The sequence below is a fragment of the Durotheca rogersii genome (genome assembly GCF_024521655.1).
Source record: "Durotheca rogersii strain YMJ 92031201 chromosome Unknown GGS23scaffold_19, whole genome shotgun sequence".
Taxonomy (NCBI): domain Eukaryota; kingdom Fungi; phylum Ascomycota; class Sordariomycetes; order Xylariales; family Xylariaceae; genus Durotheca; species Durotheca rogersii.
In genome coordinates this window covers 105,504-129,140 of record NW_026251250.1, presented here as the reverse complement: position 1 = coordinate 129,140, position 23,637 = coordinate 105,504, and the positions used below count along the sequence as shown (strand labels likewise).

Sequence of the window (23,637 nt, the reverse complement as noted above, 5' to 3'; positions counted from 1 at the left end):
CCGGTTAACATCAATACAGAATACACCAACGGCAACATCTCATCCATCATCGAGAGGCGAAGTCAGGCCCCATCAAGCCGTGCAGACCGCCGGCAGCTCTCAACAGATTCTACCTAGCACAAGCCATCATGCTGTCTCAAGACAGGCTCGCTGGGGAGATCGCCGAGACTCTCAAGGCCAACAGTTCTGGGCTATTCGTAAAACTTGCGGGAACTTGTTGTTACGTTACACAACGTACACGGCCCTACATAACCCTCGAATCGGTGTAGACGGGGTGGCTTGTGGGTGAGAGTGTTCATGAGATGCCGATCTCCTTAACTGCCTACGCTCTGACTGCCACTACTAAACAGGCGTGCTGTTATTGGACAGCAAATACTTCGCCGGGTGCGGTTCGCCGTTTCGGGTCTATACCGATAATATACCGCTTACTCAGATGCAGCTCATATCCGGACGATGGAATCGAAGAAAATACTACCCGAACCTCCTCACGGAAACTCACCGATATATCCGCCGTTTAACTCCACGGCGCAACCTCCTCCTTCTTTTTTATCGCCGTGATAGACTGGACAATTCACAATATTCGCTGGAGGGTGGGCATGTTGTCGTGTGCCGATAGAAGGGATACTAGGCCTCAATCAGCCGGAGGAGGAGAGGCAACATGATACACAAATTACACATAAGGTCCTCCGTCCGCATCATCCGCCCTCGGAGATAATGCCGTACGGTTTAGCTGACCACCACGGGCGGCACTCAGTTACCAGTCACTAGCTGCCCCCTTGACTTGTCCCCAGCGCCGCCGCCGCCAACACCAAAAGACGTCAAGCTCGCCAAAGAAACAGCGCCCAAGATGAAGGAAATGTGGCAAACCATCAAGGAGTACTTCGGGGACGGCTACGTCCCCGGGTCCGCTCCGTTCCGGTACAACGTGCACTGCTGCGAGATGAAGCGGCCGGCGAAGAAGAGCGACAACATCCGCCGCGGCATGTACCTGGACGAGGAGGCGATGCCCCTGTTCACCGCGATGGGCGACGCCTACGCCCCGCCCTGCACGTGCCAGGACATGCAGGCGCTGATCCGGCACATCGACGAGTTCGTCGAGACCTTCCCGGGCAGCCACCCGGACGACTACGCCATCACCAGCGACAAGGGCGACACCGACATCGACCAGGTCAGCCTGTACACGATGCGCGACAGCATCTGCTGGTGGGTCCAGTGGGGCGGCGCTCACCACCCCAGCCACTACTGGAAGGAGATGTACGTCGGGTTCGCCACCCTGCCCGACGACGTCCAGGTGCCCCCGCGGGACTTCATGGACGGCACGTTCCGGTATCTCGGATACACGTGGGACGAGTGCCGGGAGGGGCTGCTCGCCGAGGGCATATCCCCGGAGCACGTCAAGTTCGCCGAGATGTGCCTCTGCCGGCAGGCGATCTGCCAGTACCTAGAGAAGGTCGACCCGGGCCTGCGCCCGCTGCTGATGTCCAAGACGCTGCTGATGACGCAGTACCGGGTCTTCACGGCGAACACCCTAGGCTGCGGTTCCTTCCTCCTGCACACCGAAGGAATCCCGTTCCTGGGCCTGGAAGACGACGTGCTGGAGGTGGCGGCGGTGTCCCACTGCCTGAGTTTAGACACGGCGAAGGAGGCCATAGGGGTGCTGAAAGGCGAGAAGACCGAGACGGTAGCTGGGGATAGAGCACAGTTAAAGAGAGAGCTGCGCTGGGTATACTTGCGGTGTCTCGAGTATCTAGACAAGAAACCTACCGCGCACCTGCTGCGATTTGCGTCCGCGGGCCTGCTGTATGTCCCTATGATGGATAGATACCACGAACGAGTGCGCGGAAACATCCGCTTCCCGATCACGGAGGCGATGGCCCGCATACTTGCCCCCTTTGTCAAGGGGCAGGCCACCCCCAACGGCGGAAGCGAGAAGGGACATCTCTCCGAGAAGGTAGTCTCCGAGCAGACGAACGGATCGGTGTCTCTAGTGTTCTAAGTCGCTCTGGAATTCATAGGTTGAATCAGTACATCGGCAGATAGAGAGGATAAGAAGGAGTCTCGGCTGTGTTCAAGGCTACTTAGATGTCCACACAAAAGGACAATTTACCCAATCACTATTACACAGTCAACTAACTGTCTTGTCATTCCTGTCCTGGCCTGCCCCATTCTGTCTTCGTATTTTCCCAATCAAGGATATGTATTATTTCGATCCCGAAATCGTCCAATAGCAACACCTATATTCGTAGTCCCCCTCCGCGGATCCTAGCACGATTCCAGGAACCCGGCGGTGTCCGCTGACTCAGCACGGTCTTATCCCGGCCGATCCGTCTAACGGCTCCGTTCTTGCCCCGGGCGGCCGACTCCACCCAACGGCCGCACCGAAAGAAAAGACACCGACAAGGGCCGGGAGTAGCCTACCATTCAACCCTAGGCGATGTCGCCTCTAGTTTACCCGAACTCCCTCTCCAAGAGCGGTGGGAGTGTAGGAAGTCCGTGTCCTGCATATTACGCACATACAGGGAAAGTGATCGACATCTACCTACGGGTACGCCATACGTAGCAAGATCCGGTTAGGATATCCCCAGATTTGTCGCAGCGGTGGGCGGTATTAGGCGGTATTTAGTCGGCATCCCTGCTCACCTCGGAGGCTAGATCGGGCGGTAATTATTGCGACGTACTCTAAGGAGTAGCCTCGGAGCTATGTGCCCCTTTTCGCCGCCAAGGGCCATCCTGGACGATGCGCGGCCGACCCCTGCCGAAAGACGACGAGGGCCCTCCCACGAAAGGGGGCCGGGTGGATAAAGATCGTGCGTATTGGCACCGAATATCTGTCGTGGAATCGATTACTCCGTCGGCAGTGCCAAGTGCTCTAATAAACATGCTATGCTCGATCGAGGTACGTGCGACGGTTGTTGCTTGATGCAAATGCCCGCCGGGCCTCCAGGGGGGAATGGCATAAATATGAGTAGGTCGCCTCGCTTTCCCCCGAGGCGGCGTGGGGAGCTAGCATGGCCGAGTAGTTCGTCCTGACTATCTACATCAACGGAAAAAAAAACGCTACGGAAACGCAATCATGGCTCGATTCTTCGTCGTCGCGGCGGTTCTGGCGCTCGCCTCTGCCGTCAACGCGCAGTGCGGCTCGGGCACGCCTGACGCCCGGGTGACGGGCTCGAGCGGCTCCTACACGGCGTCAAAGGGGTCGAGCACGGTGTACTCGGGGTCGGACTATCGCGCAGCGATCCAAAGCGCGCTGGACTCGATCAGCTCGGGGCAGCGCGTCGCCGTCATAGCGTCGGGCTCGATCGGCGCCAACACGATCACGATCAGCAGCGGCAAGACGTTCGAGGGCTGCGGTACCATCGACGTCGGCAACCGGTCCGGGCGCGGCGCCATCGAGTCGCTCGGCACCTCGGACGTCAAGATCCCGTACCTCAGCCTGACCGGCAACCCGTACTTCGGCCTGCGCTTCTACGGCACGCGCAACCTCGAGCTCGGCCAGATCACCATGAACCTCAGCGGCGGCCTCGGCATCCGCTTCGACCGCGACAACGCCGCCAACGCCAACGTCAAGATCGACGTCGTCCGCGTCACCGGCGCCGGCAGCCACGCCGTCGAGACCTGGAACATCGACGGCCTCGAGGTCAACCAGGTCATCGCCCGCAACGTCGGCGAGTGCGGCCTCCTGCTCCAGAAGACCACCAACGCGCGCGTCAAGCTCGTCGACGGCGACAACGTCGCCGCCGGCAACGGCTACGCCACCTTCCGCATGGCCAACAACAACGGCCAGACCTCCGACGGCGCCTACAACACCAACGTCCGCGTCGACAAGGTCGTCTCGCGCGGCGGCGGGCGCGGCGTCTTCTGCGTCTCCCAGTCCGGCGGTGCCGTCATCGAAAACGTCGACCTCGCTAACAATGGCAACAACGCGATCCTCATAGAGAACTGCTACAACGTCGCCATCCGCAGCGGCACCGTCCAGGGCGGCGGCGAGGTCCGCCTCGCCGCTCGCAGCGAATTCCCGAACAACCGCGACATCTCAATTAGCCTCACGGTGAACGATAACACCGTCAGAGAGTCCCCATGCGGCCAGAATATCGCCTGGTCCATCCAGGGCAATGCCCAGAAGACCATTTGTTAAATGTGAATATTGCCGACGACCCTCGGAAAGATCACGACGCCGAAGCTATTGGAGTTCCTCCCAGCAAGAATATGTATATAGTTTTTCCCGACGGTCCACAATCCGCCCCGCGAAGTTTATACAATCTGATATATATCAAACCCCCAGGATGTGAAAGCAAATTTCCTTTTCCTGTCTACTGCTCTAGTTTCTAATAGTCGCTACCGTGTAATACCTACGCTCTTCATCCCGTATCCACATCATCTGCGACAAGATTAAACGAGACTGATCTGCTTGGGCGGCATCCGTGGGGTGCATATATCACATTGCAACTAGGGAAATTGAGCCAGGTACGTTTTGTCGGTTGGCCAAGCAAGTTCGAGGCAGTGAAGATCCAGTGGCTTCTTACTGCGAACTTCACGGTCAAGCAGAATGCGGGAAGTCATTGTGAACAAGTACTTGGGATGAAAGTTGAGCTAAGCTACGAAGTACGGTAGTCCCCGATTGCGTGGAGGGACAGGCAATATAAGGGCCAGAGGCTTGAATCCCTTATCTTGCCCTTGTCCCCAGACGGCCACAACCGTCGGACCCTCCCTTCTTCCCATAGTCAAATGCAATGCTATGTACCGAGCCTAATGGTCCATCCGAGGGTAAAGAAACCGCAACGCCATTCCGACTCCATCTTCATACGACTTGTACCAAATCAAATATTGATTTGAAGGTCTTGGTATCCCGGAGCGGCTCCACAAGACGCATCTGCGAGAGTGTATACCGTATTTGTGTTGACAAACTGAGAGGAGTCTCTGTACCGAATCCGCCGAGTCTATTTACCTTTCGCGGTCGGGTGGTCAGCGTAGTAATACTTCTCTACAGGGCGGGCGCCGTAGAGACCATGAATGTGAATGCAGCAGCACCGCCGAGGGCAACACAGGCCGCTGCTTGGACCAGCCGACGCCTCTTGGAGGGCTGGACATTAATTGGTCTCGTGGGGACAGGGACGTGACGCACTGCCGTGTCGGGCACCGGTGTGTCGAGGACTGCTATGTCAGCGCTTGGGATAGTAGCTTGTGTGTCGGACACACCAGGAACCTCTTCCACCTCGGCATGGGGCACATCATGTGTTTGTTGAGTTGGGGGCACCCGAGCCGGCTTTTCATCCAAACGGAGACGCGCATCACCTTGTCGGGTTGAATCATCATTGCTGAAGGCATCTTCGAAAGTCCGCTTCAAGTTAAGCGGGCCCGTACCCATAGCAAAATGAGTCGGGACCGAAACGTCGTCATTCATATTAAGACCAGTGAACGCACCCTGGCGACCCCTGGGCTCCTGCGTCAATAAATCTTGGATGCCGACCCGGCGGAGACCCTGGGTGGCGTTACTGTCGGCTGCCAGCTTGCTTTGTTGGAACGCATATGCACTGGTCATATCTAATTCTGGGCTCTGGGGTCTCTCGGGCCAGGCCCAAGCAAGGTCTTCGTTTCGCGGATTGTTGATGAACCGCTCCCCAGACGCCGACCATACCGAGTCTTGTACCACCGGAGCAGTTTTAAGATCGTCACTTGTAATGGTGCTAGTCTGGAGTGGACCTTTCAGCGAAACGTGGGTAATATCAGCAGACTCTCCGGTGAGCATCGTTGTGGATGGATCAAATTCATCCCATGGGCCTGCAACGGTTTCTGAGGTCGTACCAGCAGCATGCTGATTTGCGTTGTTGGAGAGTGTTTCCCGAATGGCCGAAACAGGTGGGTTAGAAAACTGGTCTATAACCATGCGATTGCTCTCCCTCGCCGCGAAATACTGATATTTTCCTGACTTCTCGCCAAGAGCCTGAGCTCTATGGCTACTTGGGATTCGCGTGAGGGCAGGACGGCTCTGAAACATCGCAGCATCCGAAGGGCTCGGCTCTCTGGGTTGAGAAGTCGACGTGTTACGCTCCGCAAGTTCCGAAAATAAGGATGGCGTGACAAAAACGGGCGAACACTGCTCGCCTTCAAAAACTTTGGGCACGAGGCTTTTGGCGGCAGGTTCTTTCGGCGTCTGTGGAACAGGCGAGGAACGTGGAGATAAACCAGGGGCCGGAGAGTCTTCGTTCGATAGGATATCTGTCCCGTCGCTGGACGAAGAATCGTCGCTATCAGCGTGGGGCGCGAATGGCTCTGAGGATAGACGGTCGTTAGTTTTCCAAGGCTACGAAGGCACCGAAGGGGAAAGAAAGACACATTACATACGGCTCTCGTCAACTTCGTCCCAGTCCGAACCCCCACTAGTCAAATCTAGAAGAGAATCGTCCTCCTCTTCCATATAGTCTCCCTCATCACTCGTATCATCGGTGGCAAATTCTTCGGTCGTCGGCAACGAACCAACTTCCGAATCAGATAACTCGATATCTCCGTTACCCATTTCTTCATCGAGTTCCTCGTAGGTTCGATGTCCGCACTGGATAGGAGCCTCACCGGGCGGGACATCAGCACTGGAGGGCTTCTCCGATAATTCAGTGTTCACGGGCGGGCCCAGCACGATGGGTACGACCGACGTGGCCGTCGGGGCAAGCGTGGCTACATCCAAATTGGAGTCTGCATCTTGGCCGGGTTCCGAGGTAAGGTCGATTATGTCCGGGTTGGCATTGACGCGAGCCATCATACTGGATGGATATCTGTTATCCTCATCCGAGTCAATCTCATCCCGAGTAAGGTCGATTGATATGCCAGGGCGGGGATTAACTTGACTAGGGCGTTGGGGTGGCGTCTCCTGCATGATAACGCTGTCGTCTGCCCCATCCCCATCTTCATCCTCATCATCAATGTCATCATCGAGGTCATCATCGAGGTCATCATCGAGGTCGTCATCAGGTACAGTGAAGACGCGGTTGGTAGTCTGGCTGACTTCCGATGACAAGAGCTGTTGCCTAGTGAAGTGGTCAGTGTTGAGCGAAAAATTACGAGTAGCGTCGTCAACCCACTGCGTATTTTCCTGCTCCATAATGTAGACATTCACCGAGCATGGAGGATAGGTTTCCTTAGACCTAAACACGTCGATTCCGAACCGGAGGCAGTCACCATTGGACAGCTTCACAGCCGTCTGCGGTTCTAGTCTCGTTTCCTTTCGGAGCAAGTCGTTGGGGGTATGGAAGGTGCCGTGAAGGGATCCGATATCTTTGACAAACACAGCCTAGACGACACCGTCAGCAGATGCGGGAGACGGAGATAGTAAGCACGACGACCTCACCTTGGGCGCATTCTCAAGGTCCAGAATAAATTGGGCGTGGCGCCGCGACATTACAGGGCTGTCGAACCAGGCGTTATCTGCCGCGGCGACAAAACCCTTGGTGGGGACCTTGGATGCTCGGCCGATAGATAGGGAGGGGTTCTTGCGGCTGAGAACAAATTGACGCTCAGGAATGTCGACGGTGTGAGAGCTAGTAGGTCGCGAAATAAGGGTCAAGACAACTGGGAGAGGGAGGCATGTTAACTCGGTCCTAACTATGGTCGGGTGAGAAACGAGAGAGAGCTAGATTCATACCTCCGGTCTCGGTGGGAGGAGGGGCGTCTTCCTCCATTTTGTTCGCCTTTGCTTGACGACACAGGTACGATTAGCTGTCGAGCCTCAGGAGTGCAAGGGGGACATTCAGTGTCCCAGGAAATCCGAACAGGAAATCCGGTGCACGAGACCGCCGCCTTTTCAAGCGACGAGATAGGCGAGAGGAGGAGAGAAATAGGACGTGGTGACGAAATCCACGCAGGGACGAGCGGAGGCGGTGGTGTTGGCCGAGCAGAGTCGAGGAAGCAGGGCGGGCGGGAGAAAAGGGGAGAGAGAGAGGGAGGGAGAGTGAGAGAAGTACGAGGGGAGGTGGGGGAGGAGACGTGGAGTGTCAGATACGTCTAACCTCCGCCAGCGCGAGAAGGGGAGGGAACGGGCGCTGAGAAGGCCCATGCAACCTGGCAGGCAGGACCCGGTTGGTAGCTACCAGCGCCGCAGCGCCGCCGTATGCACTTAGGAAGGCAGCAGCAGGGCATGTAATGAGGGGAGATGAGGTGCGGTGGTGAGCGGGGCCAGACTGCCTACCTGAACATGCAACTCGAGGGAAATACACTCGCCCAACCAGCCCCGGTCGGCCAAAAGGAGCTCTCGTCGGGGCTCGGCGATAGGATACGGAGACTCAACCGATGACTCTCGTCGAGGTAATGGTCGGCGCGCAGCCCTGGTCGCGCTGCACGTACAAATATGAGGCTGTTGAGGAAGCGGAACGGTTGATGGTGTAGGAGAGAGGAGTTGACCGGGTACGGATTAGGCAGAAGAAGTCCTGGGCATGTGTCCGGCAAGATACCTAATGTGCTACGTGGGTACGTACCAAGATTCACCACCGTCAATAGGCATAACGCACCTAAGGTATGCACCTATGGCGAGGAGGGAAGGAAGGCCGTGCGGTACAGGACTCTGGTGAAGGTACATGAGCAGAACCCCCCCGCTGACACACCCACGGATGAATCGGGACATGTCAGAGGCAGGCATCTGCCTGCCTCCACATAACCTACTTCAGATCCAACCTTGAAGAAGGTGTTCGAGGCGCCAGCTCGACAAAATACCTAATATACCTCTCCCGCTGCTTTCTAGCCTACCTACCTCCTACTCATACAGCATGATAGGTAGGTAGTTATGTAGCCTGGTGTACCCACCAGGAATTGAGGGGGCGGAGTCCACCCAAGGCTTATGTGGGTCGATTGCCACATAGCCTGATAAGCGCCCTATCAGTATTTGCCACCCGCAAACCTTCACGGCCTACCGGATTCAAATGAGGCCGGCTCTGCGTCGGTTTTTCGCCGGGAGAGCATCCCATACAGTTGATTCCCGCAGTAAATAGCGTCGTCCTCGCTAGCATACCCACCTAGGTAGGTTTCCGCCGTTATACCGTAGGAAGGTGAGGATACTGGCGCACTTGAGCTCCCCTGCCCGAGGCACGATAAGACATTGCAGGGATCTGTCGGCTTCAGCTAAGTGGGGCTTCCTACATTGCATTGGTGGGATGGCGGGGTTGAGTCACAGACCAGGTAATCACTGACGTCCATCCTACCTTGAATGGATACCTACGTAAGGTACCTCAGACTCTCAACCTTCAGCTGATACCCGCGAACAACGACATGATAGTGTGCCTCCGATACTTTGATACAGGTACTTTCTACCGCATGTTGGAACCGCTAGATACCTCTACCTGGGATACCCCTCAATCGTGGTGTAATGGGAGGTAATCCAAGATGCAACATTTATACGAGGGGCGTAGTAAATACAGGTATATATGCCTCTGTACTACAGACAAGATTTACTCTATTACCGGCAACGGCCGGGCAGATTAGAGGGCAAGTACCTAACCTACCAGGTATAGGTACCTACCTACCTTAGGTGGGTAACCTACCTAGGTGCAGCTATTGATGATCCAGTGGGTACTCATCAAGATCGGCGGCAGCAAATCCGTGGTTCGAGTACAGGTAGCTTATACCCGACACACCACAGGATATCGTGCGGTACAAATGACTCCAACTGTGCCCATACACACCTGCCGCCTAGTAGATGTAGGAAAGTCGGCATCAGATGTACTCATACTCACCCCCAAGGGGCTAAATGCGAATGACAATATGTGCATATCGAGGTGAGGTGGGCTACAGCGTCGTGGCATGTGAACGTTTATTCTACATATACCTGGCGGCCATGCACGTCTTCCATCATTTACATGCTCTTACGTGAACCTCCTGAGGAGGTACCCGCGTGCCAAGGTTCGATGCCTAAGGCAGCCAGCCTACCAAGGTAGATTCTCCTCTCTCGTCCTGATCGAGTCGAGGTCTGGCGATGCGCTAAAACGGACGTCGGACTACTCCGCAGTAGATTCCTACCGATATATCCCGCGCACTATCGTAGCGCCTCCCTCCTTCGGAGCGGGCTGTTATTTAGCAGCCGACATACGAGCGGAGAGAGAGGCACTTGTGGTTCAACGAGAGACAGGTTCGAGGTGGCCCCACAGCAAGTCGTCCCAATGACGTGAGGGACCATATGACGCCGTCCTTCTCCGAATTGGGACCTCATGCGTGCCCGCAGTTATGTAAACTCGATCCCTTGGACGGTTTCAGTGACATCGAACACCAAAGTTCCTGCATATGTTAAGTATGGGAAAGTTTCTCACCTTGCCATTGGATCCTACCGCTACATGCGCCTCACCTACACGTACGTCTCTATGAATAAGATTGATTCCTTTGCGTGCGAACAGGTCCAGCTTTTGCCGATTCACCGATTTCCAACTTGGTGGCTTAGTGTCTGTAGCACGTAACGTACCCGTATATGTACTCGGCAGTTTCTGGTGGGGCACGGAAAAGTACCTGGCATGTCCCTACGTAAGGGGTACCTATGTTTCTAAGGAGGTAGGCTTTGGTACCTGTATGGTACGTGTTCAAGTAGTACTAAGAGGTATAGGTAGAGCCGATGAAGCTAACCGTAAATCAATACGGCTTGCTCCGGATGGGCATCTCTGCACAGTGAGTTACATATTGGACTCCTCTTGGCTCGCTGAATCCATGTCATTGTGGTCCCGCACGCCAATCATGATACTAGGTACCTCGGTACTACGACATCGCAGTATATAACGGACGTTGGTACGGGCGCATTGTTGGGATCGATCTTCTTTATTCATCACCCCCATACATACGTACGTTTCGCACAATCCTCCGTCCTTTGCATTGTTCCTAAGAACTATCCCTTCGTTTGTCTTTCCTTTCAGAAAGGCCGCCCCTCTGACATCTCGAATAAATCATCCGAGGGTTCTCGATCCATCCTCATGGAACTCAAGTCGCAAACTGCCCGCCCGTCACTCTGCTATTCGCGTACCGGAGGATCCAAGACTTGATACGAACCTCTCCTACCTACCGCGACTGTCCGCGGACTGACTCGACCTCGTTCCAAAACCTCGCAACGTTCAAATATCGCTCCGTAAGAATGCACGACTTGCGAAAGAAAGTTTTCGAGAGCAACAAGACTATCTCTCGAAAGGCTCGCTCTCGCCAGCAGTCTGGGCAGGGATCGCCGGCTAGTTCCCGTGCGGGCTCTCGGGCCCCCAGCCTACAGCCCTCTGATGACGAGCACTCCAGCGATACCGATTGGGATGATGGCTTGACCGTTTCCGTCGCCAACTCGGAGTACAGTGACGACACGCCTCCGGCATCCCGCTCGGAGGCCCTGCATAACCACATTGTGGACCTACTAGATCAGAAGCGCAGCAGCGTACAAGATCGAGAAGTCAAACTCGCAGCCTACGCGCACATGCTCCGACACCACCCAAATGCCGCTGTCGACGAGATCAATCAGCAGATCAACGACCTCATCCCTTTGTTCCTGAAGGCCGCGCGGGGTTTCATAACATCGCTAGAGACGGTCAACGCTATCAAAGCCCTCACGGTGACAATCCTCTCGACAGAGCTCGAGACGGCATACGGTCGCGTGTATCCAACGCTGAAGGGCATCTGCCAGGACTTGGACGATGAATCGGTCAAGGTCGCAGCTATCAGAGCCATGAGCGTTGCGACGATGTGTGGTGGTGGTGGCACAGCGGAAGCAGAGGAATTGATGGAATTCCTTCTTGACATCGTTGAGACCGACGGGCACGTCATAGAGGCTGGCGACAGCGGCCCTGTGGTTGCCGCAGCTCTAGATGCCTGGGGATTTGTTGCCAGCAATATCGACGACCTCGAAGAAGAGAGCACACGCGCGCTGGAGGCTTTTTCGGAACAGCTTAACAGTACCGACGTTGACGTCCAGGTCGCCGCCGGATCCAACATCGCCTTACTCTTAGAGGCCGCACGCGTGTATGAGGACGAGACGGGGGAAGCCTGGAACATGCGCTACGACCAGGACCAACTTCTCTCGCAGCTGGCTGCTCTCACTAAGGAATCCTCTAAATCGATATCCAAGAAGGACCGAAGACATCTTCATACGAGTTTTAACAGCGTCATTACTTCTCTGCAGCATGGCAAAGGTCCCGGGTACTCGACTGCCCGCCGCCTGGCAACAAACCCCCACACCGGCGGAAACAAGACCGACTTCCGGGCGGACTTTCAAGAATACGGTTACCGAGAAAAGCTACGAATTCAGAACATTACCATCCTCATCGATACCTGGTCCCTGTCCGCTAGAGTAAGGATGCTCAAGTCCGTTCTCGGCAGTGGCCTCGCCAATCACTACACGGACAACCAGGTGGTTAAAGGGCTACTGAGCGGTGCCCACGCTGAGTACACCCAATCGTCGGCACAGAAGAAGAATAGGGGTGATAAGTCGTCCGAGGGCGGGAAAAGGCCATCAAGAGGAAAGGGTGGTTTCTGACCGTCATCTCTCGTCCACATATATAATAGTGATAGAGACGGCCCCTCTCGCCTTGTCACTTGCGCACCATACCGGGCTCGAGAGACCACCCAACCTTGGATGCGCTCGAGTGCCGTTCTAATTCGCGGTCGCACATGTAGGGCCCACGGGTTGATAGAGTGCGTGCCCGCGCCTATGCCTATACAGTTACTCGAGAACATTATTTTCACGCATCGGATAGCCCAGCTTAGTTAGATATATAAGGAGCGTAGCAATCGATCGGATCATTTCGCAGTTCACTGTGTAGCCGTACGATTTTTAATATGTGCCCATAGGTATAGACCTTCGGAAAACCGTGAAAGAAGAGATTTACGTCTGTGGCACGCCACGCGGCCGCCTGCATGATTGGCGTTACCTCCTGGTGTAGGACGACCCGACCCAAGGCCCGGCGGTCGAAATGCGCAACGCAATATGGCCTCTCAAAGCGATCTCTCGACATGATCCTTCGTTGCGTAGCTAAATGTAGGAACCTGTCGGATCTGAGAGATGATTGCGCAATCTCGAACGCTGGAAACTCGCATCGTTACGATACTGGTGCTCGTTCGTTACGATGCATCCCGATGGGCTTCGCGGCCGGTTTCCAGTTTACATCCAGTTGATTCATCCTATGCCGAAGCCGACGGCCAGATGCAGAGCAAGGGGGCTGTTGGGAATTGCAGGGGATGTCGAGCACTTTCCTACCCGGGCCGCGCCGGCTTGTGTGTGTGTGTGTGTGTGTGTGTGTGTGTGTGTGTGTTGTCTTGGGCCTACCGATATCTGATACAGTAGCTACGAACATAGAGTAGGCGCACGACGGTGGATGAGTGGGTAGGTATTAACAAAGCGCGAAAATGGCGGATGCGTCGACGAAGCCTTGTTTCGAATCACGAACGAGCATAGCTCCACATTGGTCCAGCTGAAATCCAGGTGGTTTGACGAGTCGAATCGGCACGGTTTCTAAAACGGCACCTCGATCTCAGTGGCCCGCCAACTGTGGGAGCACCAGCCCCGGGGACCTCTGCTCAAGATCCAGACGGCCGCGTACTCGCTCGCCACTTCGGGTGACTTGTATGACCGCACGCAGTTGGCTGCTGCTCTCGTCGGTCGCAGAATGCCTCGTGGCCGCAGCTGCGCGGGAGCCCACGGGGCCAAGCCTGGACAACCTACCTACAACCGCGATGCTACGAACTAGCCGCGAACATGGGCATTTTCCTCCTGATGCCTCTCGGGCCACTTCACTGAGTGCTGAAAGAGGAACTGTCCCGCGGGGGGAGATGATACCTAACATCCAATTGGCGATGACGCTGCATCGAAGTGCTGCTCATCGTGATTGGGACTTGGCGCACACGCACGCGCACGCGCATTATATATCCGTGCATGTGTGTACGTGTATATATGCGTGTGTGTGTGTGTTGTGTGAGTGCGCAATATGTACCTACACAACCCGGAGAGATGGTTCCGTCCTATGCAGTGGCATCGCAGGAATTCGGACCTAGGTCGAATGGTATTAGTGGGATGGCGCATTCGAGAAGTGATGGTAAGCCCACAAGGGACATTGCCGCTAGGCGCGTTGGGCGATGTTAACGGGTGTCTATGCGACTCTCTTAGGCAGTACCTAGGTTAGGTAGATACCTCCTCTAATATACGTGGGTCGGCATCGAGAATATCCGTCACGCTCCCTTCCGATCCGACTTCTGGTAGGTTACGTAGGTGCTTTTAGCGTAGGATTGGGCGAGAAGGTTGAAGAGAGAAGTCGGTGTTAGATACCTACCTACCTCTCTTACAGAGTCTACCCGCGCGCAGCTCACGATCGCTGGCCCAGAGGGAGAGATCTGCAGGGCAAGGGAGATGGGGCAACGCACGATGGATGACTTGCTCGCGGAACCAATGTGTTCAGCCGCAGCATCTCATTTTGCATCGTAACTTGCCTGCTTGGCCACGGACCAGGTGTGGACGTCGACTACCTACATAGGCATATACCTACACATACAGATGCCTACATATGTAGCTCAGATTCGGTAGCGGAACCAGCGTAGGGCTTGCCGGGGCTGGTCAACTTTTCGATCCAAACGGGTCCTCCCCCCCTCCGGGTCCACTCGAACGTGCGGATCGTCGTCCCATTCCAGAACCATCGCGACCTAAAGGTGGCACAGACAGCGAAGAGAACGACCTGGTCGTCAAAGCTCAGCGCCCAGCGAAGAAGTCGGAGCCACTTCGTGGGACCGGGCTCGTCTGCTTAGCTGGACCGAGGGGCTGCCTACGTTCTGAGCCCAACTCCCATCTCATCTCATGAATTTATCCCCAACAAGGACATGGAGAATGCAAGAAGTAGAGGCAGGCAAGACACGGGGAAGATATTGGGCAGCAAACAGCGCCCACCCAGCCGGGTTAGCTGTTATCGGCTTGGGCGAGCTCCAGCTTTACGCGGATCTGTGGTGTCCCTTTCAGCTACCTCTAGCTAACCGGTTATTAGCTTAGGCTAAGGCGAGTTATCTCGGGATACCTCGGTATATTCATTTCTGGGTAGATGCCAGCCTCTTCCCACAGATATGTCGGGTGGCCGGGCGCAACATGGATGTAATGCAGAGAGCACCTGAAAAAAAAAAAATCCCCCTTCGAGGAAGTTCGGGAAGACAGAGAGAGGGGGGGCGGAGGGGAATGAGAAACAAACGCAAGAGACGGGGAGACACACCTTCTCTCGAATCCCGCGGTCAGTCAATCGAGCCTGTCCTTGGCCCACCCTGCTGAGGTGGCATGGCGCGGGCTGCATCTTGATCCAAGACAGCCCAATTACGAAGGATGGGAACCACATGGGGCTCAACTTTGCAACGGGATGGATGCATGGCCCTAATACGGGTGTCTGGGACTGCCTCCCTAGGCAGGAAATAAAGCCATGGCTACCAACCTATGCCGCCTCTCACGCACCGATTTGCTGTGGCATATGGCTATTCTTAGGCGCTCAGCGGTTTGACCCATAACCTTGGATGGAAGATGGGATATTAAGCTCCTGTAAGAAGAGGTACCGAGAGCTCTGGTGAGCTGCCTGCACGTCACGTCACATCACGCACCCGTATGTGCCCCTCTGAGCCGTTCGAGGATAAGACGGAGGCCAGTAGAATAGGTAGGTACATCAGCAGCACCCGACACATTCATGCGCGTCGATGTCCGCGGCACATTGCAACGCCCTACTACGTCGCACATGGATCCGTGTCAATTCAGGCGAAACAGGTTTATGAAAAAGACTCGACAGGATAATATTATATATCCGCTCGTGGGAAAAAAAAAACCACTCTCGGATGTGAGGAGGCAGGTATACTCATAGATTTTTGCTGTGCCGTCTACCTCACCTCCGATGTAGGGAGTAGGTAAATACATCGGTATCCCCTTTTCCCCCCATGCTGAGGTACTTCTCTATAGGTACCTATATGGACACGGTACAGCCAGATACCTCCTACCTGCCTGACCAGGTAGGTACCTAAAGTAGGAGGCAGATAAGGCAGGTAAGTACCTACCTAAGGTACCTAACCTACCTGTGGGCAGGTACTTCCTAAGGACCTTGTTCCATCCACGATGTTAGATACCTCCTAGGTAAGGGGTGCCTAAGGCATTGGGGGCTGGCCGTGGGCATATAATATGTCGACGTTAATGGTAGTAAGTTAGGTAGTATAGTAAGGTGATGTGCGGGCGCCGACGTGCAATAGATACAGAACCTCGTCGCATCTGGCTTCTCTCCTCCTCCAGGACAGCCCCGGTCAGCCCGACTCACCCTGGGCGCCGCCTGGCCTATCCCGACCTCTCCTCCTCTCTCCCTGTTGCTGCAGCCGGTCCGGGCCCTGTCCGTCCTGTCAGGGTCTCCCCTCCTGAGAGGCGATTGGTCCGGTTCCCCAAGCACCGCCAACGCATCAATCCTCTCCCCCTCGCACCCCAGCAACCTCACCACCACCACCACTACCACCACCACCACTGACCACCGCCTCCCACCCACCTGCATACGACATACTGCCTCTACCGCCCGCGCAGCGCAGGAGGATCCCCTCTCCAGCCCCGGTCTGTTCTCCATCTGCTGAACGGCTTGCCAACTTTTTTCCCTCCCTTCCACAACCATCGTAACAAATTCCCAGGCCTATTATCGCCCTTTCCCCCCTTCTTTTCTTCCCACCCCCCCCACGACTCGTAATTCTCCCACGTCCGTTCGAGAGTGGGTGAGCGAGCGAGCCTCGAGGCTTGTTGCACTCTATCCACGGCCCGGTGGCTCCAGCATATCCATACAGCCCACGAATTGTACCGGATTGGAGCTGAGGGGGGTGTTTTCCCTCTCCAATTTACCGCTCTCTCTCGGCAAAGAGTGCGAGACGGTGAGAGGGCGAGAGAGAGAGGGAGGCATTTCCTTCTGCCGGAACAAAACAAAACAACAGATCGAGTGCGCACCCATCTACCCATCCCGCAGCCTGTTCAACTCGTTCGTCGCATCTCGTGCCGCCTGTATTGCCATTTCTTCCACGTCGGTACGTATGTGTCAATCGAGCGCTCTTGCTCTTCTGCTCTCTGCCTTGTAATTGCGGCCATCCCATGTCTGGTGTCAATTTAGCGTCGACTTTCGGCGTGGGTGGGTTGCGCTGGTCACTCGGCGCAATTGAGGGGGCTGGGATCCGACCGACCATCTCAAGCTGCACCCGAACTGCTTCACCATTTCCTGCCTCATTGCCACCACCAACACCGCATTTGCAACATCGTCCAGTAATACCGGCCCCCGCTCTCCCTATTCTCTCGCCACCCTATCCAGCTCTATGCGATCACCGCGACAGCGTCGGCCGATTGCATTCGTCCATAGTTCCTCCCTTACTTCTGCACAGTCTTGCCATTGTTTTGATCCTCCGGTATACTGACCTGCACCATCCAGCTTCTTCGCCTTTTCGCACTCCTATTCATTAATCCACACCTAAATTTTTTTTTTCGACGTCCTCATCAACGTTTCCTCCAGGCGGACGGGAGTTCATTGGCTCCCCGATCCTCCCTTCGTACCAGCTAAATCTGGTTGGCTCCTGAGTGCGCAGCTCGAATACGCGCTTCTGAGCTGGGAGGTCCGCAGGGGCAACAACAGGACAGGGTGGAAGCGGCCGAACCGAGCAGAGGTGAGGCCGTACAGCTTGGTGGACCAAGACACCCATGAGCAACAAGATGGGAGTCGACACGACAAAGATTCCCCCATTGCCTGCCCCGACTGAGACCGAGTCAGAGTCTCTCACCACCCCAACAGAGGTTGCTGCATCCGACGTCTCGAGACCGGCCGATGACGATAGATCTCATTATTCCCTTCCCGACGACGGAACGCCTGTCACCATAAAAACCCGCGGTCACAGGCCCAATCGGTCCCAAACCTCTCTTCTCATCGAGTACTTCGAAGGGGGGAAGACTAGCGGTATCTCGGGCGCTGGCTCGAGTTCTACCGAGCGCAAACCCAGTGTCCGCGTGCGACTGACCCCCTCCAAAACCCGAGGCAGAAACGACCATATCCAGATTACCGAGACCAGGAGCTCGCGGAAGACATCCCATTCGAGGAAAGCGCCCGCGAGTCCACACTTCACTCGCAGCGAGTTGGACATGACAGACCCCGAAGACGCGAGAAGTATGAATTCCTGCGCCTCCGCGACAGAGGAGTCTAATGTCTCCCGCAACCCGATTGAGGTGGAGATCGACTCGAGTCGTCCCCATCGCCGCCGAAAGGTATCGAGTCCGCTGATTCCCGCCGCGGATAGCAAGGCCTCGGCCTATCTGCCCCCAAATATGTCGGATATCTCAGCGATTCCTACCGACAGCTTTCTAGACGGGTCTGGCGGCACCGGTGGCACCGGCGGCACAGGTGGCACAAGCGAAAAACGGCCCAGAAGCCCGCGAAGCGAGTCTGTTCCTGCCATTGCTGCGTCAGAAAGACTGCATCGAAAGATCCGCAGTTCGAGCCATGATCGAAGCGTTATGCAGAAGGCGGTTGAGAAGGCAAGCAAGCCAGAACGACGGCACAAATCGAGGAATAGGACAAGTAGCTCTGGTGAGAAGGACCCCGAGAGACGTAGATCGAAAGGGAGTCACAAGGAATCCATGGTCTCAGCTGCCGACTCGAGCAATCTTTCGTCACAAATAACAGCCAGTCACCGCTCGTATGACACACATGTCTCGTCGAAAGTCTCCATAAATAATCCTAAGCTGCTCGAAACCGTCGAAGACGCCATCCGGCGACTCATCCTACCAGAGCTCGACGCGATCAAGAGGGAACGAAGCCAGCGGGAATCTCGACAGGGCAAAGATCGAGATTCGTTATCTAGCCTCACATCAGCGTCCCGGGAGGATGCGTCTCCCGCACAGAAGAGGAAGTCCGGCGATGCCGCTCAATCGGCCAAGGCAAAGGACAAACGAGATAGAGAAGCTAGGAACGATCTGTCGCCTCAAAGTAGCCTTGACCAGGTGTCTGTCACCGAAGATACCCAGGACGATGATCTCACACCGCGTCGCGACCGTGGCAACCATGACAGGCTTGCAGATGCTGCCATAGGTGCCGTAGTCACAGGTGCCGCATTGCGATCGAGATCGAGAGGGGACGAGAAGAGGCAGCGCAGGAGAAGGCGAGCTGAAACGCCGAAACGTGACCACAGCGATAGGTATGGAGAGGGCTTTGACGATCACGAGCATGCGGTGGTGCCGCCCATGCCTCTTCAAAGCGAGGTCAACCCGTCGGACATGACACGAACATCGATATTATCAGTAGATACGGATCGGCCGCACTCTGCTAGCGAAGAGATGACGCCAGTCAGGGAAGCTACGAGAGGAGTTGCCTTGAGGGATTCCGTACAGAGAACTCCCACACCGACACAATCCCCCGCCCAGACCCTGCAAGGGCTGGGAGCCCATCATGCAAATATATCGCATGGCGACTTGAAAGCCCTCCCCCGCAAGGGACTGATGGAGTATCGGGAGGACTATAGAACCGACGAGTTTGGGAACCAATATCCTGCCCGCGATGGAGAGGAGTACGAAGAATACGAAGAACAGGGCCAGCTCTCCGAGCCTGGCATGTACGAGGATGAACAAGCCATGCAGTCCTTCTACGGATCCCAAGATGTCCCCGCCCCTCTACGATATGTCCCCTACCAACAGGAGCGGCGAGGGCTCAGCCCGATTCAGAGTGTGTCGGGCTACACAGAGGGGGAAAGCGATATACATGCTCATAGAGACTCGAGAACGGTCCATACCACAAGCTCGCCCTCGTCTCCAGAGAAGTCGTCCTACCACGATCGCGACCAGCAGTCGCCAAATTTGGCCCCTAGCAACATCCAAAGCCATGGGTTGACTGACGAGTTTAGCAACCTCAGCTCGAATTACAGGGGCCCTACCTACACCGAAGACAGCGAAGTTGACCGAGTAACTTCGGGACGGGCAGTACATATGATCGGGGGTAACCCGCAGATGGTGCATCAGAACTTTGCCCCCGAGTCTGCCGTGGCATCTCTGGTCGAGGGGTCGATGCTCGACCCTTCTCTCATGAGCGGTTCCACCGGCGTGCGTCAGGAATACCGTGATTCACAATTATCCTACGATGATGGCGCAAGAGGGATTGGTTCGAGAGGAATGAGTCCCACTAAGCGCGCCGCAGCGGCGGCAGGTCACGAGGCCGCCCAGCAACTCCAGGAACAGTCGCCAGCGCCATCCAAAGAGCGCGATCCCTCGGTTGCTTCTCGAGAGTTCTCCGAGTACGAAATCAACGAGTACGGCCAGAAGGTCCCTCGATCCAAGTACCAGAACTCTCCCACCGCCTCCGAGTCCGCCATTACTAGTGCCGCTCTCGGACGGGCGGCCGCGGCCGCGGCGCTCAAGCGAAAGAACGAGGGGCGGAGCTGGAGCGAGAACGCCGAGGCTCATGACGGGGAGTTCGTCGGCGAGGGTGTCTCCCGAAACAAATCGTTCAAGGAACGGGCGAAGGATGGTTACCAGCCGGATGTTACTCCGCGTCACAGCGTCGACCGCCTCTCCGAGTACGACCAACCTAGGATGGGAGCTAGTGGTGCCCCTGACTTGGAGCATCCCATCCCCGAAATTGGGTACGGCTTCGACGAACAGACACCCTCAATTGTGCAAGGGCCACTTGGAGGATCTCACCCGGGAAACAGAGACCACTGGCCGAGGGAACAGACACCGACTCACGAGGCTGCCCATAAGTATGACGGGACAGTGACCCCAAAGGCGAACACCACCCCGGGCAACAGCCATGGTCTTGGGATTTCCGACGCGGCCGCAGCGGCTACTCTGGCGGCTGCGGGGGCACTAGCTACCTCACACAGCCGACATCCGAGCCAGGATCAGGAGGATGAGTGGCAGAGAACATCATGCGATCGTAAGCGAGATACTCTTGTCACAAATCCGTATGAAGGAGCGAGCCCAATCGCAAATCTTCCCGGCCTGGACGGGAACATGTTAAATGCTACAGGCTTCGGGCAAGACGCCTACCGAGGCGGTTTCCACACAGGTAGTCCTGGACTACCCGGAGGCGACGAAGGCTATATCTCTGCCGCGCCAAATGAGGCGCGTGACGGGCCCAAGGGCAACGATGTCGGAGTCCTGAGCCAAACTAACCTAGCGACGGCTGGGGACCCATTCTATGCGCCAAAGGATGCCCGACACCTTACAGGTCTCTCACAGGCGATGGGGACGCCCCTTTACGACCCGGCCACCGGAACCGGAATCGACAGGATCCAGTCGAAAGATATCATCGCCCTAATGGAGCATGTAAGCCTTCACCGCCGATAAAAGCGCACCCCTGCACGTTTGTCTGTGCATGTACACTAATTGCTCTGCAGCTCATGGTTCGCGATGCGCAACGCAGCGCTCGAGACACCGAGATTCTCGTCACGCTCGTCCGGTCTGCGGCCGAGATGCGCAACTCCTTCGAGGATATCAAGAGGATGTTGGCAGATAGCGAGGACCAAATCATCAACGAGGTGAAGGACAACACAGAAAAGACGGTCAAGCGTCACCTAGGTGGTCCTCGGCCCTTCCCGGGCAGTAGTGCACGATCGATCCAGGGCGGTTCCCAGGCTGGTACCGACGATCCGAACGTCAAGAAGCGCAATTTCCTCCGACGCGCACTTCAGGGCCTAAGCGCCAAGGGCACGACCGACCTTAGCCGGATCGAGGATATGCTTATGCAATTGCTCACCGACGTCGACGTCCTCAAGCATCAGACCGTCGGACCCATGGGCACGTTAAGCACCCGGGCGCAGTCGATCGACAATATGCAACCGGAGGTTCAGTATGAGCAAGACCGAGGCTACGAGCCAGAGGGCCATGCTGGGACATCAACCGCCAGCCACGCCAGCCAGTCTGGACATCTCTCGATCCCACCGTCTCGTGGTGCATCCAACAAGCTGGGTAACGAGCGCAAGTTCTCGGATCATCGGATCAGCACCGTGCCCGAAGACGAAGGCGAGTACAACGACCACTCCGTGCCGCCAGCCAGCCAATATGGCGCGCCCGAAGGGATGCTATCCCCCAGCGGAGAGAGGATCCGAGGCGGGTCAGCGCCGGTAGGAACTCCACCTCAGCAACAGCCGCAATTGCAAGGTTACTCGGTGAGCAACGAGAACACGCCTCGCACCGAAGAAAGCAAGAAGCACAAATCCCGAGGCTCTTCTAGCTTCTTCCCGAAAATCTCACGTTGGTCTGAAACCACAACCTCTAGTCTCGGAAAAGTCTTCCGTAGCAGCGGGGCCTCTAAAAAGCAGGACCCTCCGGAGGAGTTTTTACAACACCCCCCCTCCCGATCCGCCTCCGATATGGGGCATTACGACGAGTTCCCAAACAGGGACGTGTATGCGAGTGATAAGTTGCAGTCGGGCTTTTCCGAACAAGATCTCCATCCTGCTCAGGCACCCTCAGTGCCCGACTACGTCCCGGAAACACCAATAATGCCACAGCTGAACGCAGCGCCAGCTACCTACGCTACCCCGGAAGACCCCAAATACCGGGCCCATCGCAACTCGCTAAACTTGCAGCACCCACAGCCTCAGAAGGGCCAGACGGAACGGTTTAGAACGGCATTGGAAACCTCGGCTCAAGACTATGACACTCCAATGTCGCCGAAATCGGCAGACTGGGCTGGCTCGGCCAGCTCACTACCGCGTTACGCTGGCCAGAACACCAACCGATACAGCGATAACAGTGCCATGCACTCGGGTCACGGAGGTGACGACTATCACTGGCAAGACATGGCATCGCCTAGCCCTCAAGGGCCACCGCGCCCCCCCAAGGAACCATTGGACGACCACTCCGCATTTGCGAACACGCCACCTCAGTACGACAGGGTGAGCAAGCTGCAGAAGAAGCAAAGCCCGCTGCCATTCCACAGCGTTGAGAGCGGCTACGGCACTGCCACAGCAACGCATGCGGGGAGCCATCATTCCGGAAGCCCAAAGTTCGAGAACAGGAACCTGAGCGGTGCTCTAGGAGTACCGGCGCGAAGGCCGAGTGGGCCTAGGGCGATGACCCCGAGCCGAGGCAGCGAGGAGATGGAAGAGAGACGCCGAAAGCGAGGTAAGTCCTCTGGTCCGCGTCCAATTCCCGTAGCGAGCATGCCACTAACTTGAGCTTCTCAGACACATTTGGTACGGTAGCCAGCCCATCGAGCGTCATCAGCCAAGAGTCCGAGACGTTCTAGGAGAAACGCACTCCATACCTTGGTGTGATGGCGCCGGCTTCGCCGTTTCACGTGAATTTCGACGAAGGTAAAGTCAAGAAATGAACGGACGAGAGTCTGCTGTGTTTCAGCTATGTTAAAGCGACTGCTGGGTGGTTCGCGTAGTGGCCTCCGGCCACCTTCAACCCTTTTAGATATTACTACCTACTTAATTACTGCCCCTCGGATGCGTAACCTAACATTGATGTTGCAACTTCTCCCTCAAACCTCAACCACATCATGAGCCCCATCAGCACTTTTCGGGCCCCTTCCCATTCTTCGTGTATTCCCTCTCACATCTAGAAACACATCACGCAAGGACATCTGAGAAAGAAAAAAATGAAAGAGAAGCCAGCAGGAGGGTGGACAATAAGGACGGCATTCAAATTTCATCGAGGAGGTGAGGAGGAGAAGCTTGAAAAGGGTA

At 56.0% G+C, this 23,637-nt stretch overlaps 5 protein-coding genes across 5 annotated transcripts; 4 read left to right on the top strand and 1 right to left on the bottom strand.

The window, feature by feature from the left end:
* The first annotated feature begins 683 nt into the window (after positions 1-683).
* On the top strand, positions 684-2,129 carry GGS23DRAFT_155160 (uncharacterized protein). Its single transcript, XM_051511384.1, has one exon. The coding sequence runs from the start codon at positions 848-850 to the stop codon at positions 1,994-1,996; it is 1,149 nt and encodes a 382-aa protein (XP_051369851.1). The 5' UTR covers positions 684-847; the 3' UTR covers positions 1,997-2,129.
* Positions 2,130-3,016: 887 nt separating this feature from the next.
* GGS23DRAFT_577194 (uncharacterized protein) lies at positions 3,017-4,354 on the top strand. Its single transcript, XM_051516909.1, has one exon. The coding sequence runs from the start codon at positions 3,074-3,076 to the stop codon at positions 4,136-4,138; it is 1,065 nt and encodes a 354-aa protein (XP_051369850.1). The 5' UTR covers positions 3,017-3,073; the 3' UTR covers positions 4,139-4,354.
* Positions 4,355-4,984: 630 nt separating this feature from the next.
* On the bottom strand, positions 4,985-8,171 carry GGS23DRAFT_612106 (uncharacterized protein; the record flags this gene model as incomplete). The annotated part of the gene is made up of 4 exons (XM_051520461.1): positions 7,637-8,171; positions 7,343-7,563; positions 6,346-7,285; positions 4,985-6,273 (listed from the first exon to the last, which is right to left on the bottom strand). The coding sequence occupies exons 1-4, from the start codon at positions 7,671-7,673 to the stop codon at positions 4,985-4,987; spliced, it is 2,487 nt and encodes an 828-aa protein (XP_051369849.1). The 5' UTR covers positions 7,674-8,171.
* Positions 8,172-10,704: 2,533 nt separating this feature from the next.
* Positions 10,705-12,745, top strand: GGS23DRAFT_577187 (interferon-related developmental regulator-domain-containing protein). Its single transcript, XM_051516908.1, has one exon. The coding sequence runs from the start codon at positions 11,093-11,095 to the stop codon at positions 12,470-12,472; it is 1,380 nt and encodes a 459-aa protein (XP_051369848.1). The 5' UTR covers positions 10,705-11,092; the 3' UTR covers positions 12,473-12,745.
* A 4,746-nt stretch (positions 12,746-17,491) lies between these two features.
* Positions 17,492-23,312, top strand: GGS23DRAFT_155006 (uncharacterized protein). Its single transcript, XM_051511383.1, has 3 exons — positions 17,492-21,265; positions 21,337-23,068; positions 23,131-23,312. The coding sequence occupies exons 1-3, from the start codon at positions 17,657-17,659 to the stop codon at positions 23,190-23,192; spliced, it is 5,403 nt and encodes a 1,800-aa protein (XP_051369847.1). The 5' UTR covers positions 17,492-17,656; the 3' UTR covers positions 23,193-23,312.
* The last annotated feature ends 325 nt before the right edge of the window (positions 23,313-23,637 follow it).